This window comes from Budorcas taxicolor, chromosome 2 (genome assembly GCF_023091745.1).
Source record: "Budorcas taxicolor isolate Tak-1 chromosome 2, Takin1.1, whole genome shotgun sequence".
Taxonomy (NCBI): Eukaryota; Metazoa; Chordata; class Mammalia; order Artiodactyla; family Bovidae; genus Budorcas; species Budorcas taxicolor.
Genome location: NC_068911.1, coordinates 66,715,518 through 66,731,955, shown reverse-complemented (window position 1 = coordinate 66,731,955; position 16,438 = coordinate 66,715,518). Strand labels below are relative to the sequence as shown.

The following is a 16,438-nucleotide window of genomic DNA, read 5'->3' as shown; positions in this document are numbered from 1 at the left end:
TCATGCCTAGAGCATTTGCTTCAGTAGAGCAGCTCTGCCTTTGTATTTTCTACATCTGGGACTGTTGTTGTTTAGTTGCCAGGTCATGTCTGATTCTGTGATACCCATGGACTGTAGCACACCAGGCTTTCCTGTCCCTCACCATCTCCCAGAGTTTGGCCAAGTACACGTCCATTGAATCAGTGACGCCATCCAACCTATCTTATCCTCTGCTGCCCTCTTCTCCATCTGCCTTCAGTCTTTCCCAGCATCAGGTCTTTTCCAATGAGTCAACTGTCCTCATCAGGTGGCCAAAGTATTGGAGCTTCAGCATCAGTTCTTCCAAAGAGTATTCAGGGTTGATTTCCTTTAAGACTGACTGATTTGGTCTCCTTGCTTTCCAAGGGACTCTCAAGAGTCTTCTCCAGCACCACAAATTGAAGGTATCAATTTTTCAGCACTCTGCCTTTTTCACTGTCCAGCTCTCACATCTGTACACTGCTGGAAAGACCATACTCTTGACTTATATGGACCTTTGTTGGCAAAGTGATGTCTCTGCTTTTTAAAACACTGTCTAGGTTTGTCATAGCTTTCCTGCCAAGAAGTAATTGTCTCAATTTCATGGCTGTGGTGACCACCCACAGTGATTTTAGAGCCCAAGAAGAGGAAATCTGTCACTGCTTTCACCTTTTCCCCTTCTATTTGCCATGAAGTGATGAGACCAGATGCCTTGATCTTAGTTTTTTTTTTAATACTGAGTGTTAAGCCCACTTTTTCACTCTTCTCTTTCACCCTAATCAAGAGGCTTACTTTGGATTACATGTAGGATTTAAAAAAAATTTTTAAAGGTTCTACAGCTGTTTAAAAAATGTAGAAAAGCTCTTGAGTTATACTATCATCCTTTATTTTAAAATGAAGAATTGAAACTCATAAAACGTAAAATGACTTAAGGTTACAGGGTTAAGCAGGTTATTGCTATTATGATTCATTAAGAATTATTGTTGGATTAGTGTGGCTGTTTGAACAACATACTAATAAGGCACTGAGAAATTTAAGTTAAAACTTCTCAGTTTTAATATCTTCTTACAAGAAGAACTCAAATGATTTAAACCAAATTCAACCAATTTTTCTTAAATAGACAATAACAGACAGGAAGGTAAATAACTTTCAAGTAAAAATGAATTTTAACATATTTAACATCTTTTAAAACTCAATTTTCTCTCTAAAACAAAAATTGCAATTGTGGCTTCTAGTTTAGCTTAGTCCTAAAACTCAGGAGGACATAAATATGAGAAACAACCATTTCTTCCTTCTATTTTTAGGTTACCAACCTAATAAATGATGCTTAATATACCTGTTACTTTTAATATAAATTTCATAGGGCCCTTGGCTAGAAAAATTAAATCCTAATACACAAAATTTCATATTCAAAACATATAATCAGAGTTTTCCATTGACCATTTTGGGAATGTGACCTAACCCCAGAAACCAAAACCAAACCAAATCAAACCAATACTGAGAGAGACTTAAAAAACAAGTTTACTTTAGTTTTGTTTGTCCTCTATATAAATTCTAAAACAAACAAATGATGTCTAGTGCCTACCTGAGCCATCAGTGGGAACTGAACTTGCATTAATTCCAGAAAGACCAAACAAAGGACATTCTCGATCTGTGTTGACATGACCCCATTTGTGACATTTAATGCATCTCACATTTCGAACCTGAGAAATAGTTAACATTAATTATTTTGGTTATTAAAATACTAAGAACCTAACCACTGCTCAACTCCTTACTCCTTGTAGAGTTTAAGTGAAATTAGTCTTGTTTCTAAAAGATCTCCAAGGAAAGACACTCCACACATATATTTGGTAGAAGTAATTCAAACACTAAAATCTTTTACTATAAATTGTGTCTAAAAGTTCAGCTGAATCCTATTTCTTTTTGAGTGTTACCTGGTGGCAATAAAACAATGTAATCCAAAAAGAAATAGTAAAACACCAAAAAAGAATGATGTCCTGTCTCAATCTGGAATTCTCTAATTAAAAAAAAGTTAATCTTTGAGGTTTCAATTTCGTAAACCAAGGGCTAGCAAACTTTTCCTGTAAAAAGCCAGACAGTAAATATTTTAGGTTGTATGGGCCAAAGGTCTCTGTTGCGACCACTCAACTCTGCCAATACAGCAGGAAGGCACCCACAAACAATATGTAAATGAGTTAAGTATGGCAGTATTCAAACAGTTTTAGTTTTTGACCATGAGCTATTCTCCAAATTCCTTGAAAACTGCAGAGACCATTTTCATTATAGCCCTCACTATAAAATTTTGACTACTATCTTTTATCATGATTTGATATTTGGATTTGTATCTTTGCTACATTTCATGTTTCCTCTCCAAGTCCTTCTACTATCTGATACAAACAGAAACCATAGAGCTTTTCAGAAACCATAGAAACCCTTTTCAGCTTAAATACCTTTGGACAATAATATAAAGAAGTGTTTATTTTGAAAAAATTATTCTTACAGAATAAATGCATCACTTGCCTGAATACCAAAGGGCTGATCTCTGATGTTCATGTCATCTTTGGCATATCTATTAAGGAGAGAAAATGTACAAACAATATTAAGAGTAATAATAATTAAACTAAAAACAGTCTTACAGTTCTAAGTAAATTATGAAACATACAAGTTTAGTAAATAAACAGAACCATAAAATCTATTTAGTATTTCCAAACACCACTTTATTATCAAGTATCCAGTCTGATAATCCATGATTTTAAAAAAATGACAAAAATAAAGCTAAAGACTATGATCAAACAAATTAGCTACATAAGACAAACCATTAAAAATAACTTTTCACATTAGTTGCTTTCTCTGGTGAATAAAAAGCAACATAGGATGGGATATCAGATAAAACTGGAGAAGGCCATGGCACCCCACTCCCGTACTCTTGCCTGGAAAGTTCCATGGATGGAGGAGCCTGGTAGGCTACAGTCCATGGGGTCGCAAAGAGTCGGACATGACTGAGCAACTTAACTTTCTTTCTATAGTTCCTTTTGGAGAAGAAATGGCAACCCACTCCAGTGTTCGTGCCTGGAGAATACCATAGACAGAAGGGCCTGGTGGGCTGTGGTCTATGGGGTTGCAAAGAGTCGGACACAACTAAGCAACTTACACACACACATCCCAGATAAAGTTAATGATACATATTTTATCTTTAAAAAAAAAAAAACCAGTTCTTACTTTTCTCGTGGGGCCCCTTTCTGCCATTCAAATTTGTATTCGGTCTCTCCTTCTGTTTCTTCTTTCTAAAAACATTCATTAAAGTCTTTCAGTATTTCCATAAAATTTCAAACTATTGCAAATAAATCGAAACATAGAAAACAGTACTTTACCTCTTTGTTTTCTTGATTGCGTATCAAAAATATGGGAGGAAAAAAAGGTAGGTCAAGTTAAAAACTTCAACATGAAAGTCTGCTATTATATATTACACTATGATATCATGGTATTTAATTCTAACTTGTAAGAATGTATTGCTTTGACTTTTTTCTTCTTTCACAAGATAAAATTCAAATCACTGTAGGGTAAAAAACAGTACCGAATAAGAGGCAGTACTTTATTAATCTTAATAAAAGATTAATTTCTAATCTTTAAACTTCTATACTTTCCATTGACATTGAATATTATGCCTTCTATTTACAAATATACTCAACAAGAAGGACTAAAGACACAAATTATAAAAGAATAAATATACTTCTGGTGATGTAGAGATTTTCCTCCCTGAAGAACATATCATGAAATTATGCTAGAGAATTACTGTTAGTATTTATCCTACTATATTGATTATAGTATTTTAACATTGTTTTATAGAATAGTATTAATTTTAAAAGATGAAGAGCAACTTCTAAAAATGTCTGTCATAGCAGTTCTCAATCTTTAGTCACAAACACATCAAAGACTTAAAAAAAAGGAAATTGAAGCAAGTACCTTTTTTAGCCCCTGGTGGAGCCTCATACATGAAATTAAGGCCATTCTTTACACGTTCATCTCCCATTAGCAATCTAAATCAAACAAGAGATAAATTTTCAAATTTTTTTTGAGGAGGAAAAATACTACAGAATAACTGTCCCTCCATACCCCTAAATTCTAAGGGAATTAGGATAAAATGTTTTTATTAGCGATAAAATTTCAAAACTACTCCTCTGACTAAATGACATCTGAAATTTATGAATGAAAATTCCAGCAGTGCTGCCCCTTTAATAACTGGTTCTGAGACCTTCTCAATACTTGAAAGAACCCAGCCTTCCCAACTGAAATGAGGGGAAAACGCCATGCTTTCCCTCACATGCTTTTCTTAAACTTTGAAATGTTGTCTTGAAATCCTATATGCCAACACATATTTGGAATTAAGTTAAATAACATTTTTTCTTAATTGTGAGGAATCAGTTTAGAAAAATAAGTCTCCCTGGATCTCTTTAGGAAGTCAAATCCAATTAAAGCTTACAGGAGTCAAATTCAGTAACAGAATAAATAAAGTTCTTTAGCAAGGCCAATGAAGAGAGAATAGTTTAAAGAAAATCTACAAGTTAATTACTATGATGGATTCACTATCTACTGCATCTTAAAAATCATTTTTTAATAATTTCTTTTTCAACACCGAATGTTCCCTGTTTGGAGAACATTGTTGTTCCATTGTTCTGTTTAGAGATATATGTTTAGAGAATGTTGTTCTGTTTAGAGATATGCTGTGCTTTTTAGGAAAAAATAGCTCTGCGACAAACTGAATGAATAATCAAGTTAAACCTTTTAATTCATAGATCTATGTAAAGTATTGATTAAAGAAAAGAAACCTAAAGAGTAAACAGAATTTCCTCTTATATTTGGAAAAGGCTATCACAAAGTATAGCCTACATGATTGTAAGTCCTCTCTCTCTTATTTCCACTGGAGTTGACAAATAACTGTAAAAGAAGAAAAGGGCAAAAGCAGAACAGAATCTACCTCCATACCGTGGGCTATGATTCAGCAATAAAAGGGAATGAACCAATGACACCTGCTACAACATGTATGAACTTCAAAAACATTGTACTAAATGAAAGAAGCCAGTCACAAAAAGCCACATATTGTATGATTCCATTCATATGACATTTCCAGGATAGGTAAATCTACAGAGACAAAGTCAGTCAGTGGTTGCTTAGGTCTGAGAGGAACTGGGAGTCCAGGTTGTGGGAATGGGAAGTGACCGCTATTGGGTACAAGATTTCTTCTTCAGATGGTGAAAATGTTCTGAAATGAGTTATGGTGATGGCTCCAAACTCTAAATATACTAAAAACCAACATATACTTTAAAGTTCATAAATTATATTAACACTATTTAAAAAATTAACATGAAGCACATGAAAAGCTCAATATCACTAGTTATAGGGAAATATAAATCAAAACCATGAGATACCATGCTGCATTCATAAGAATGGTTATTAAAAAAATAAAAAGGAAAATAACAAACGTCGGCAAGGATGTGGATAAACTAGAACCCTTATGCATTACTGGTGGGAATGTAAAATGGTGCAGGTCCTATGGAAAACAGTTTTCTGGTTCTTCAATAGTCAAACACAGAACTACCAGATGATCCAGCAGCTCTGCTCCTAGGTATATACCCAAAGGAACTGAAAGTTGGGGGCTGAACAGATACTGGTATGCCATTATTCAGAATAGCCAAAAGACAGAAGCAATCCAAGTGTTCATTATGGTTGAATGGGTAGACCAAATGTGGTATGTACAAACAATGGAATATTATTTGCCATAATAAAAACTAAGCTTGATACACACTACAATATGGATGACTCTTGAATATGTTATACTAAGTGAAGTATGCCAGACACAAAAGGACAAATATTATATAATTCCACTCACATGATGTACTTAGGAAAGACAAATTTCATAGAGGCAGAAAGAATAGTGTTTACCAGGGGCTAGAGGCAGGGGGAACAGAGTTTAATGAGTACAGAGTTTCAACTCGGGGTAAAGAACAAAAATTTCTGGAAATAGACAGTGGTGATGGTACACAGCACTATGAATGTAATTAATGCCACTGAACTGTGCACATAAAACAATAAATTTTATGTTTTATATATTCCCTTTCAAAAAAGCATTTCATTTACACTGAAACAAAAAATAATATAAAATCAAAACTGGAAGATCAATTCCATTTTGTGCAAAACTCAATAGGTATACAAAATAAAAGGAAAAGCTACTATATTAGTATTTACGTTTTAACTTCAACTAAAAACCTATACAGGTTTTTTCTTTTTCCTTTTTTTTTTTTTTTTGCTGTTGACTCTAAGTAGAATGAAATGTATAGATGTTCTAACATCCTTTTATTTATCCATTCAGAATAATAAATATGATTGTCATGTTTAGGGATCAGTATCCACAAACACTAACATCTAGGACATTTAAAAATTTAGAAGGGAAAAAATAGAATACTAAGGAACAGAACTATTAAAGACAACATTTTTGAACAAGGAAAAATGAAAAATGGGGGTAATCACTCCAAATACTCATAAATCTGCTTTTATATACTCGTAAATTCAAACAACCAAACGTAGAAGCAACAAACCAACCTAATGTCCAGACCCTGGTTTCTAAGTATGTTTCTCAAATAAAAGGAACAGGTTGATTCCAATGCTGGAGCAGGGAAAAATAAAAGACAAATTTCTGATGATCTTATAGCGTCATGAAGTAGTTTTATTTATTTATTTTTTAAAAGGATGGAACATGTTAAGTGGACATAGGCGTCAAGCTGACAAAGTGGGCAAAGGTCAAAACTTGAGCAAAAAAGTATACGAGTATTGAATTATAACCAATTAAGTAAATATCTGAGCCCATAACGATAGGAATAAATGATTAAATAAATAAGTGAGGGCAAGGGAAAAATCCTCTTTCCAGAGAAATTCAAATTTAAAAATGTAGAGGAATTTAGAGAAACAGAAAACTACTGTTAGAAAACCACAGTAGCAATTGATGCAGGCAAGAACTATCAATGAATAATAACACTAGTGGGCAAAATTCAGGGAGAAACAAGATATTTGCATGGGTTCTTACACTTCCACCTCCACGATCTCCTTTAATTAATTATTTTAATCGGAGGAAATTACCCTACAATATTGTGGGTTTTGCCATACACTGACATGAATCAGCCACACGTATACATGTGTCCCCCTGTCCCAAACCCCCCTCCAACATCCCTCCCCATCCCATCCCTCTGGGTTGTCCCAGTGTACTGGGTTTGAGTGCCCTGTTTCATGCATCCATAATCTCTTTATTGGTCTAACTCAACTATACTGCTGTTTCCTAATACACTCTCCACCTTCCCACCATGCTCATCTTTAAAAGCTTTGACTATATGCAGATCACAGCTTTCCCACAGCAGTGCTACTGACATTTTGGACTTGACCGTTCTTTGTGTACACTGTAGGCTGTTTTGTAGCATCCTTAGAATCCACCACTAGATGTTGTTATCACCCAAGCCCTGAGTTATGACAATCAAAAAATGTGTCCAAATGTTGCCACATATCTCCTGGGGCAATAATGGCCCTCAGTTGAGAACCATGCCTCTAAGTCCTTACCCTTCTTCAGAGTTCAGCTTTGAACTATGTCAAAGGTCACCTTTCTTTTTCTCCTTGCCACTCCTTTCTCCCTCACCTCTTCCATTAAGTCTTACCTTGTTATCCCAAATGGAATTAGTTTTGTCTTATGCTAGCCTGCCACAGTTTTTATAACAGTGCATTTTCAATTAGTTATTATTTTCAGCCTTGAACTATATGTATGTACATATCCATTATTAGCTTTTCTTGAGGCTAGACAGAAGCTATGCATCACACTTTTATATTATAGGCCACTACAATTTCATTTGCTGCCTTGCATGAAGTAGGTACTCAATAAAAGTCAACCAATTAAATAAATTAGTGAGAAAAGTACTTAATTGAATAAAATGTTTTATTTCTCTAATTTTGCTCTCAATACACTATATTTCAAAGAGAGTATTTGGTAAATTGTTTAGTATTACTTTGTTTAAGATCCATGTTTTGATGAAATATAGGACTGACTGGAAGAGAAAGTGTGACTTATCAAAAGGACCACTATTTATTTATTTGATTAACCAAAAGAAATCAGCTTCAGAGTTAGACCTGCAAATACAAACATAAAATGACAACAGCTAAGGGTAGAGGTGGATACTGTACTATATAGTAAGCCAGTGAGGAACTCTAGCTCTTATCCTATTAAAAGAACAGTGACATGCAGGTCAGGTAAAAACACTTTACTTCTTGAAGCTATCTTGTGTATCTTTTCATTTCAGTCTATGTTGAAGAAATATCTTCGTACGAGGCCTCAGTAGTTCAAGTATAAACATTTATTTTTCTTCCAAGTTTTGAGTAAGTTGGAACATCTCTATAAACTGTATATGGAGTGTATATTCATATCAATCTATATTTTGTGTGAATTATGGGTAAGGTTGGAAAAAGTGCCCATCTATGAATGTCAGAGTAAAGATAGTTCACAGGGAATATAATCCTATCATTGGGGGCATTCAGTTAAAAAAAGCTAGTATATGATTCAGTAAAGGATATTCTCATGCAACTGATTACTCTAAAAAATACCAGCAGAGTGGAATTTCTTACCTATTATCATATGATTCTTGTTCTTTTAGATATTGTTGCATTAACTCTTCTTGTTTCTTCTTATCATATGATATTTTCTGTTCTGCCATCCAAACCTAAATTAGTAAAGTAAAAACTTAAATAAGTTTGTTCTCTTTTATAATAAAACATAAAATGCTATTCTATAGTTTATAACGTATCTATTTTGGTCATAAAGTCACAATCACAAAACAAGAGTTGAAAATTCCAATTTATGCTTTGAAGCAAGTCCTAAAATATAATTACTCAAAACAGCTAAACTTTCAGTCAAGGATGTCAAACTTGAGAACCACTCTGAACACTCAGGGTACAACAGCTTCTTGCCCTCAGTCCCTCAGATGTTGCAGAGACAAGAAAGACCATCTCTCTACATGGAATATGTCTAGTCCAGAAAACACATAGGGCACATCACTGGATGCCAGTGAGTGTCACTGATACCCCAAGAGAGGAAAAATGGAAGACAAGGAGGAGGAAAAAAGGAAAGGAGATGAAAGATAGTCGTAGAAAAAAGGGAAGGAACAAGAAAGAAAACTGGAGAAGGAAATGGCAACCCACTCCAGTATTCTTGGCTGGACAGAGGAGCCTGGCAGGCTACAGTCTATGGGGTCACAAGAGTTGGATGTGACTTAGCGACTAAACCACCAAGAGAGGAAACAGATGAAACAAGAGATGCATCTGATATCCTGCAGTTGGTCAAGGGCACCACCACCACAGGCTGAGTGCGTCCCTATGTGATATTCTCAGAATCATAAAAGTGGTGACGGTAAAAAGCCGACACAGCTTATGCAAGGATATTTATCATGTTACCTCCAGGTTTAAAAGATATCAGTGTCTTCCCACCTTCTTTAAAGTAAAGGATAAAGTGTTTGATAACCACTCAACATAAATAGCAAGGCAAAACTGTCTCTCCCAACAAGCTGTTTTAGGAAGGTAAATTTAAGGAAAAATATTTAACACTTACATTGACAAATATTTAATACTTAAATTGATAAAATAATTAATAATTATAATGGGCCAGATAAGTGTGGGGAGAAGGACTGGGGACAAGACTGCCATTATTCAATTTTAGACACAAAACAGGAGTAGTTATTAGTATTTAATAGTATTCAGGTAGGTTTTATGGGGACCACAATCTGAGATGTGGACAACAAGGATTAATATGGAGATTAAAAACAGAAATGAAAAGAGAATCCTTCAGGGAGAGACTATCCTGGAAATTTCTTTTGTATAAGTTCCTAAAATTTCTTCTACTGTCTTCATAACTAACATAATATATATGTCATAACCAATACAACATTACCAATGTAATGTTACAGTAGAAGAAAAGTCTACACTTGGGATAGGCAGTAAAAGGCACCTTTGGAATTTTCACTATAGCTCAAAATGCAAACAGCTGAAATAGAGAAATGCAAGATGTCATTGCCTGATCAAATAATACATTAGTAATAGCCTCCTAATGATTAAGATGCTACTTCCAACAATAACTACCATTTATTTAAAGCTTTAGATTTACAAAGTTATTTTACAAGTCTCATTTGCTCTAAGGCTGACATACATGAATATTTATGACGGATTAAAATAAAAAGTAGTGAAATATATTCTCACCTACAAAATGCTCAGAATCTGCTAATAGAAAACCATACTAACCTTTCTGTATGTTTAAGATATTTTATAATAAAAAAGATGTGAACTGTGTAAATAAATAGTAACAATGTTTGGGTCTGGGCAGTGCAGGAAGGGGGCACATCGTGATTGTGGTTTTCATAGCTTATGTTTTTATATGGTTGCATTTACACCAATAAATCCTCATCTGGGGAAAAATAGTAACAATAAAAATGGATAACAGAATACATTCAATGTAAGGAAACAGAATGAGACAGTGATTAACTCTAGGGGGCAGAGAAGGAGGCTGATATAATAGAATACTTTATAGCCAAGTTTTGGTTTTTAGTTCTTTATTTTTTAAATGACATAACTATACTCACATTATGACAAAATGTGGTCCACTGGAGAAGGGAATGGCAAATCACTTCAGCATTCTTGCCTTGAGAACCCCATGAACTATACTCACACATAGCCAATATTATTCCTGTCTTGTATATCCTTCCAAGGATGTTCACATGGACACACACGTAATATACATAACATAATATAAACAAACACATACACATGCATTTTTGGTCCCTCTTTTCATGAATGGTAACATATACAGATGGTGATGCCATGAAATTAAAAGACGCTTACTCCTTGGAAGGAAAGTTATCACCAACCTAGATAGCATATTAAAAAGCAGAGACATGACTTTGTCAACAAAGGTCCATCTAGTCAAGACTATGGTTTTTCCAATAGTCATGTATGGATGTGAGAGTTGGACTATAAAGAAAGCTGAGCGCTGAAGAATTGATGCTTTTGAACTGTGGTGTTGGAGAAGACTCCCTTGGACTGCAAGGAGATCCAACCAATCCATCCTAAAGGAGATCAGTCCTGGGTGTTCATTGGAGGGACTGATGTTGAAGCTGAAACTTCAATACTTTGGCCACCTGATGCGCAGAGTTGACTGATTTGGAAAGACCCTGATGCTGGGAAAGATTGAGGGCAGGAGGAGAAGGGGACAATGGAGGATGAGATGGTTGGATGGCATCACCGACTCAAGTGACATGAGTTTGGGTAAACTCAGAGAGTTGGTGACGGACAGGGAGGCCTGGCGTGCTGCGGTTCATGGGGTCACAAAGAGTCGGACACAGCTGAGCGACTGAATTGAACTGAACATATACAGCGTGCATATATGTATGTATGCACATGTAATACAGCATACATAAACAGAGAAAATGTATCAAATAAAATTCTATACCATGGAGATCACTCCCAGATCAATAAACAAAATGCTTTATTTTCCAGGAGGGTAGGGTGGTCAAGAGTATCATTTCTTTGTGGAGCTACACCATCATTTATTTAACCAATCTCCTGCTGTACTGGTGGATATTAAGAAATTTCCAACCTTCTGTTATTACAAAGGCAGCTGCAATAAGTAACCCTGTTACACAAGTAGCTTCAATGTGTTAAACAGGATTTTGAAGCGCATTAAAATTTTGCCAAGGGAAAAATAGGGTAAGATATCACTGGCAGAGGGAACAGCTCAGATAAAGATCCAAAGATGAAAACAGAAATTGAGTAGTTTGATTTTACCAGAGCATAAAGTCTAAGGTTGGAGACTTTCCAGCTAGGCTAGTGGTTAAGACTCTGTGTTTCCACTGCAGGGGGCATGGGTGCGATCCTTGGAGAAGGAACTAAGATCCAGCATGCTGTGGGGCCAAAATTTAAAAAAATGAATAAAATTTAAAATCTAAGATGGGAGAATAGCAGTAAGGGATGATGAAGGAAAAATAAACTGGAGCCTGGCTATCTGGACTTAATTCTGGAGTATTTTACTAAGGAGCTGAAGAAATCAAAGTTGTGCTTTAAAATGACTACTCTATGGAAGCAACCCAAATACTCATCAAATGATGAATGGATAAATAAAATGTGCCATATCTATACCATGGAATTATTCAGCAATAAAAAGGAATGTAATACTGATATATTATACAGCATGAACTCTGAAAACATTGTGCTAAGTGAAAGAAGCCAGTGACAAAAAAACCCCATACGGCATGATTCAGTTTATATGAAATGTACAGAATAGGCCAATTCACAGAAATAGAAAGCAGATTAATTGTTGGCTAAGGCTGGGCAGAAGGGAGGATTAAGGACAAATAGGGAGTGACTGTTAGTTTATATGGGTTTCGGGAGGGTGATGAAAATATTTTAGAACTGTTTTGGTTTCATAAATATACTAAAAAATATTGAATTTTACACTTTATATGAGTGATTGTATGGTATGCGAATTATACTTCAGTAAAACTGCTAAATAAAAAAATAATTATTCTGATCAGTTGAGAATGGATTTGAGAGGGGTCAAGACTGGCAGCAAAAAATCAGTTAGGAAATATAACAATCTAGGTGAAAGATGATCAGAGTCTAAGCTAAGATGCACACAGTAGTGACAAGGAGGAGAGATGGATTCAAGAGATACTTAAAAAGTAACAGCAATAGCATTTATTAGCCAACCAGATAAAGCTGAATGGAAAAAGCTGAATCTTATTTCTGGCCTGGGTGACTGGATGAGGGCTGTGTTACTATCTGCATTTCCTACTGATAGGAGAATAGGAGGTATAAATACAAGAGCAGATTTAGAATAAAAGATAAGTTCCATTTCAAATATGTTGAGTTTGAAATGCCTGTAGGATGTCAAGATGAAATTGTCTACTATATAGTTGTGTTCAGGTGCCTTCAGTTAGGGCCTAAGATCTGGCAGTGTAGAGCTGAGAGTCAGGAGTGAAAAAAGGGGTCGTTAAAATTTTGAAATTGGCTGTGACTGTTCAGGAAAGCATACAGAATAAGCAGTATGAAACTCTGGTCACCACCTGTATTTTAGGAATAGTCTCAGGATAACTGTGTAGGGGCCAATTAACATTTTATTGTGCACTCCCTCTATGTAGTAGGCAGAGATTAAGGTTGTGTTTAAAAGTCTTATCTACACCATCTTATTTAGTCCTCATAACAATTTCAAGTCATGGCAACTGATATGGACCATTCCTAATTTACAGATTAGGAGACTCAAGATGAGGGATATTAAATATTTTATGCAAGGTCTCAAGGCTAAAAGTGACTGTGCTGGAATAACAGAATATAGGTCAGGTTTCAATGCTCAGACTCACCCTACTTCAGTATTCTGCTTTCCACTGCTGTAATATTCAGCATACTTTTTTTGTACTGGATCTAATAGACCTGTAAGTGGTCATTTAAAAAGCCACAGCTCAGAGGTCACCAGACGCTACAAGATAAGGTGGGATAAAAAGAGGAAGCAAGGTGTGACTTTCCTTTCCTTTTCAGATCTATCTAGTCTTTTTTTGTATGGGATAGCAGAGCTCAGAAGCCGCGAGCTCTGAGATTCGAAAAGACAACATTAGGATCTGCTGAGGGTACCAGCCTTCATATCTCGACTCTTTACATTCTGGCTGACAGAGCCGAAAGAACAGACGGAGCAGTCTTTTCCCTGGCTGATGTAAAATAAACCTCGAGGGCCAGTGGCGAGGGACAAGAACGCCAGCGCTTTAGGCATGGAGAAAAGGCGGCTGTCCCAGGGATCCCACACACACCACCACTCTGACCTCCAGGAGGTCCTAGGAACCCAGGCGCCAAAGGCCTGCTCATCGTACTCACTTTTTTGATGTTGGATTTGGAAGCAGGATGAAAGTCCTTCTTGCACATGAAATTGGCGAAAGATTTCCCCATTTTGGAGGCTGAGCTGGGGTATGCAACAGCTAGGTCTGAGAGCAACGTAAACAAACTCCGCCGCCTAACCGGAACTGCGCCTCCAGTAGCAGTGGGAACTTCCGGGGTCAAAGGGGTCGACTTCCGGCAACTAGCTCTTCTGCCGCCCTTTCTCACTCCTTTCCCCTTTCACTTGGGTAGCTCGGAGGCCAGGTGAGGGGCGTGCAGGGAGGGAGGGGCGAGCGAGCCTAGTAGTTCTAGGAAGTAGGAAGCCCGGAACTGCAGAGTGGTGGGGGGCGAGGGGTTACTGAGAGGCTCCTAGGAGGGCCTTCTGGGAGGGGCGCGGGCCAAAGCTGCGCATTCCGCAGCCGTCTTCGGTGCTGTGTGCTGGGCGGCGGCCCTTTTGCAAGAGGTTCTTGAAGTCCGAGCAGTTTATTTTGTGAACGTTGTTTCGAGTTACAGAAACTTGCCTGCACCGATTTTTCTCGTCTGTAGTAATTATTGCCCTAACTGTAGGAAGTTTGTGAGGATCAAACGATGAAAGCTCTTGGTGAAATAAAGCATGTCAACTCCACAAGAGCGAAGACTCTAGTTTGTTACCAACTGTACCGCGCATGGTGCAGAAAGATGTCTGTAAACATTTGTTAAATGATGACTATATTCTAGAGGTTAGTAAAGCCTCTCAAGACTGCCGCTCCTAAATGGGTTAGATGTCTTCCTAATCAGGTGACCTGTTTTCTTAGCTTATTACCCCGGTTAGGTCAGATCACCTAGTGCACCTTGATGGCTCTTGAGATTCCAGGGTATTGAGGGTACGTGGCTGCTGCTGCTGCTGTAGGTGATCCTTCAACCAAGTCCTTTCCCAGGATGAGGTGGCGTTTGATGTCAGGAGTAAGCTTTTTGTGAGAAATATACTCTTCTGACAAATAGTAACAGCGCTTATATAAGTGTCTGATATGCTCTATGCATTGTGCAAAACGTTTTACACATTGTCTTATTAAATTCTCATAACAGCCCTTTGAGAGATTTACAGATGAGGCAGGAGGCTTAGGTAGAGATTAAATAGCCTGCCAAAGTTAGGCAGTGGTAGAACTAACTTTGGAACACATAGAAGGCGATTTAGGACATGAGTTGAAAATCACACGAAGGACTTCCCTGGTGGTCCATTGGTTAAGAATCCGCCTGCCAATGTAGGGGACACTGCTTCTGTCCCTAGTCCAGGAAGATTCCCCCACACTGCGCTGCATCTGAGCCTGCAGTGCACAACTACTCAAGCCCAGGCTCCTGGAACCTGTGCTCTGCAAGCAAGAGTAGGCCTGGCTCCCCACAACTAGAGAAAGCCTGCACACAGCAAGGAAGACCCAGTGTGGCCAAAAATAATAAATTTAAAAAATTTTTTTAGAGAAAGGAAAATCACACAGAAAGGAACAGAAGCATTGGTGACCTTTCTCCATCACTGAAAAAAGAGGAAAACCCTTAGGCATTTCAGGCTGAATTTGTTTCTGTCTTAACTTGAGTCATTTTGTTTTCTTTTCAATGAAATATTGATTACATTTAAATCTGTTCGTATAAAGCCATTCTAAGGTTTGGGTAGTATAACAGGAAAGAAGGAAACAAAACAATTTGCCATTCTAGAAGCAAATTTTGTTGCTGTTGATATTTAGTTGCTAGGTTTCTGACTCTTTGCACCCCATGGTCTGTAGCCCACCAGGCTGCTCTGTCCCTGGGATTTCCCAGACAAGAATACTGGAGTGGGTTGCCATTTCCTTCTCTAGGGGATCTTCCTGACCCAGGGATCAAACCCGTGTCTCCTGCGTGGCAGGCATCTCCTGTTTGGCAAGTGGATTCTTTACCACTGAGCCAATAAGCTCTACTAAAATTGAGGATTTAAGATTTTTCCAAATTACAAATGAAGATATGATCTTGATATTATACAATCAGGACGTGCAAGTTGAATGTGAACATAATTCAACAATGGGAAATAATAATTTGGAATTTTATTGGCATGTTTTTGTTTTTGTCTAATTTAGTGAATCTGTTTCAAAATTAAAATGTTTTAATGAACACCACCCTTATGGCAGAAAGTGAAGAAGAACTAAAGAGCCTCTTGATGAAAGTGAAAGAGGAAAGTGAAAAAGTTGGCTTAAAGCTCAACATTCAGAAAACTAAGATCATGGCATCTGGTCCCATCATTTCATGGCAAATAGATGGGGAAACAGTGGTTGACTTTTTTGGGGGGGTGCTCTAGAATCACTGCAGATGGTGATTGCAGCCATGAAATTAAAAGACACTTACTCCCTGGAAGGAAAGTTATCACCAAGCTGCTGTTGCTGCTGCTGCTGCTGCTAAGTTGCTTCAGTCGTGTCCGACTCTGTGCGATCCCATAGATGGCAGCCCACCAGGGTCCCCCATCCCTGGGATTTTCCAGGCAAGAATACCAACCTAGACAGCATAT

General features: G+C 37.1%; 2 protein-coding genes across 2 annotated transcripts in view; one reads left to right on the top strand and one right to left on the bottom strand.

Annotated features, from left to right (window-relative positions):
- The window catches only part of CIR1 (corepressor interacting with RBPJ, CIR1), a 37,015-nt gene extending 22,953 nt beyond the window's left edge, over positions 1–14,062 (bottom strand). Inside the window, exons 1-7 of the mRNA XM_052664036.1 lie at positions 13,933–14,062; positions 8,653–8,747; positions 3,961–4,034; positions 3,369–3,379; positions 3,217–3,281; positions 2,518–2,566; positions 1,583–1,700 (exon numbers count right to left, since the gene is read on the bottom strand). Of these exons, the coding sequence (XP_052519996.1) occupies positions 1,583–1,700; positions 2,518–2,566; positions 3,217–3,281; positions 3,369–3,379; positions 3,961–4,034; positions 8,653–8,747; positions 13,933–14,004 (484 nt within the window). The 5' untranslated portion in view covers positions 14,005–14,062. The remainder of the gene's footprint in view (positions 1–1,582; positions 1,701–2,517; positions 2,567–3,216; positions 3,282–3,368; positions 3,380–3,960; positions 4,035–8,652; positions 8,748–13,932) is intronic.
- A 535-nt stretch (positions 14,063–14,597) lies between these two features.
- Positions 14,598–16,438, top strand: part of SCRN3 (secernin 3) — a 30,591-nt gene continuing 28,750 nt past the window's right edge. The window contains 2 exon segments of the mRNA XM_052663051.1: positions 14,598–14,651; position 14,932. Of these exon segments, the coding sequence (XP_052519011.1) occupies positions 14,598–14,651; position 14,932 (55 nt within the window).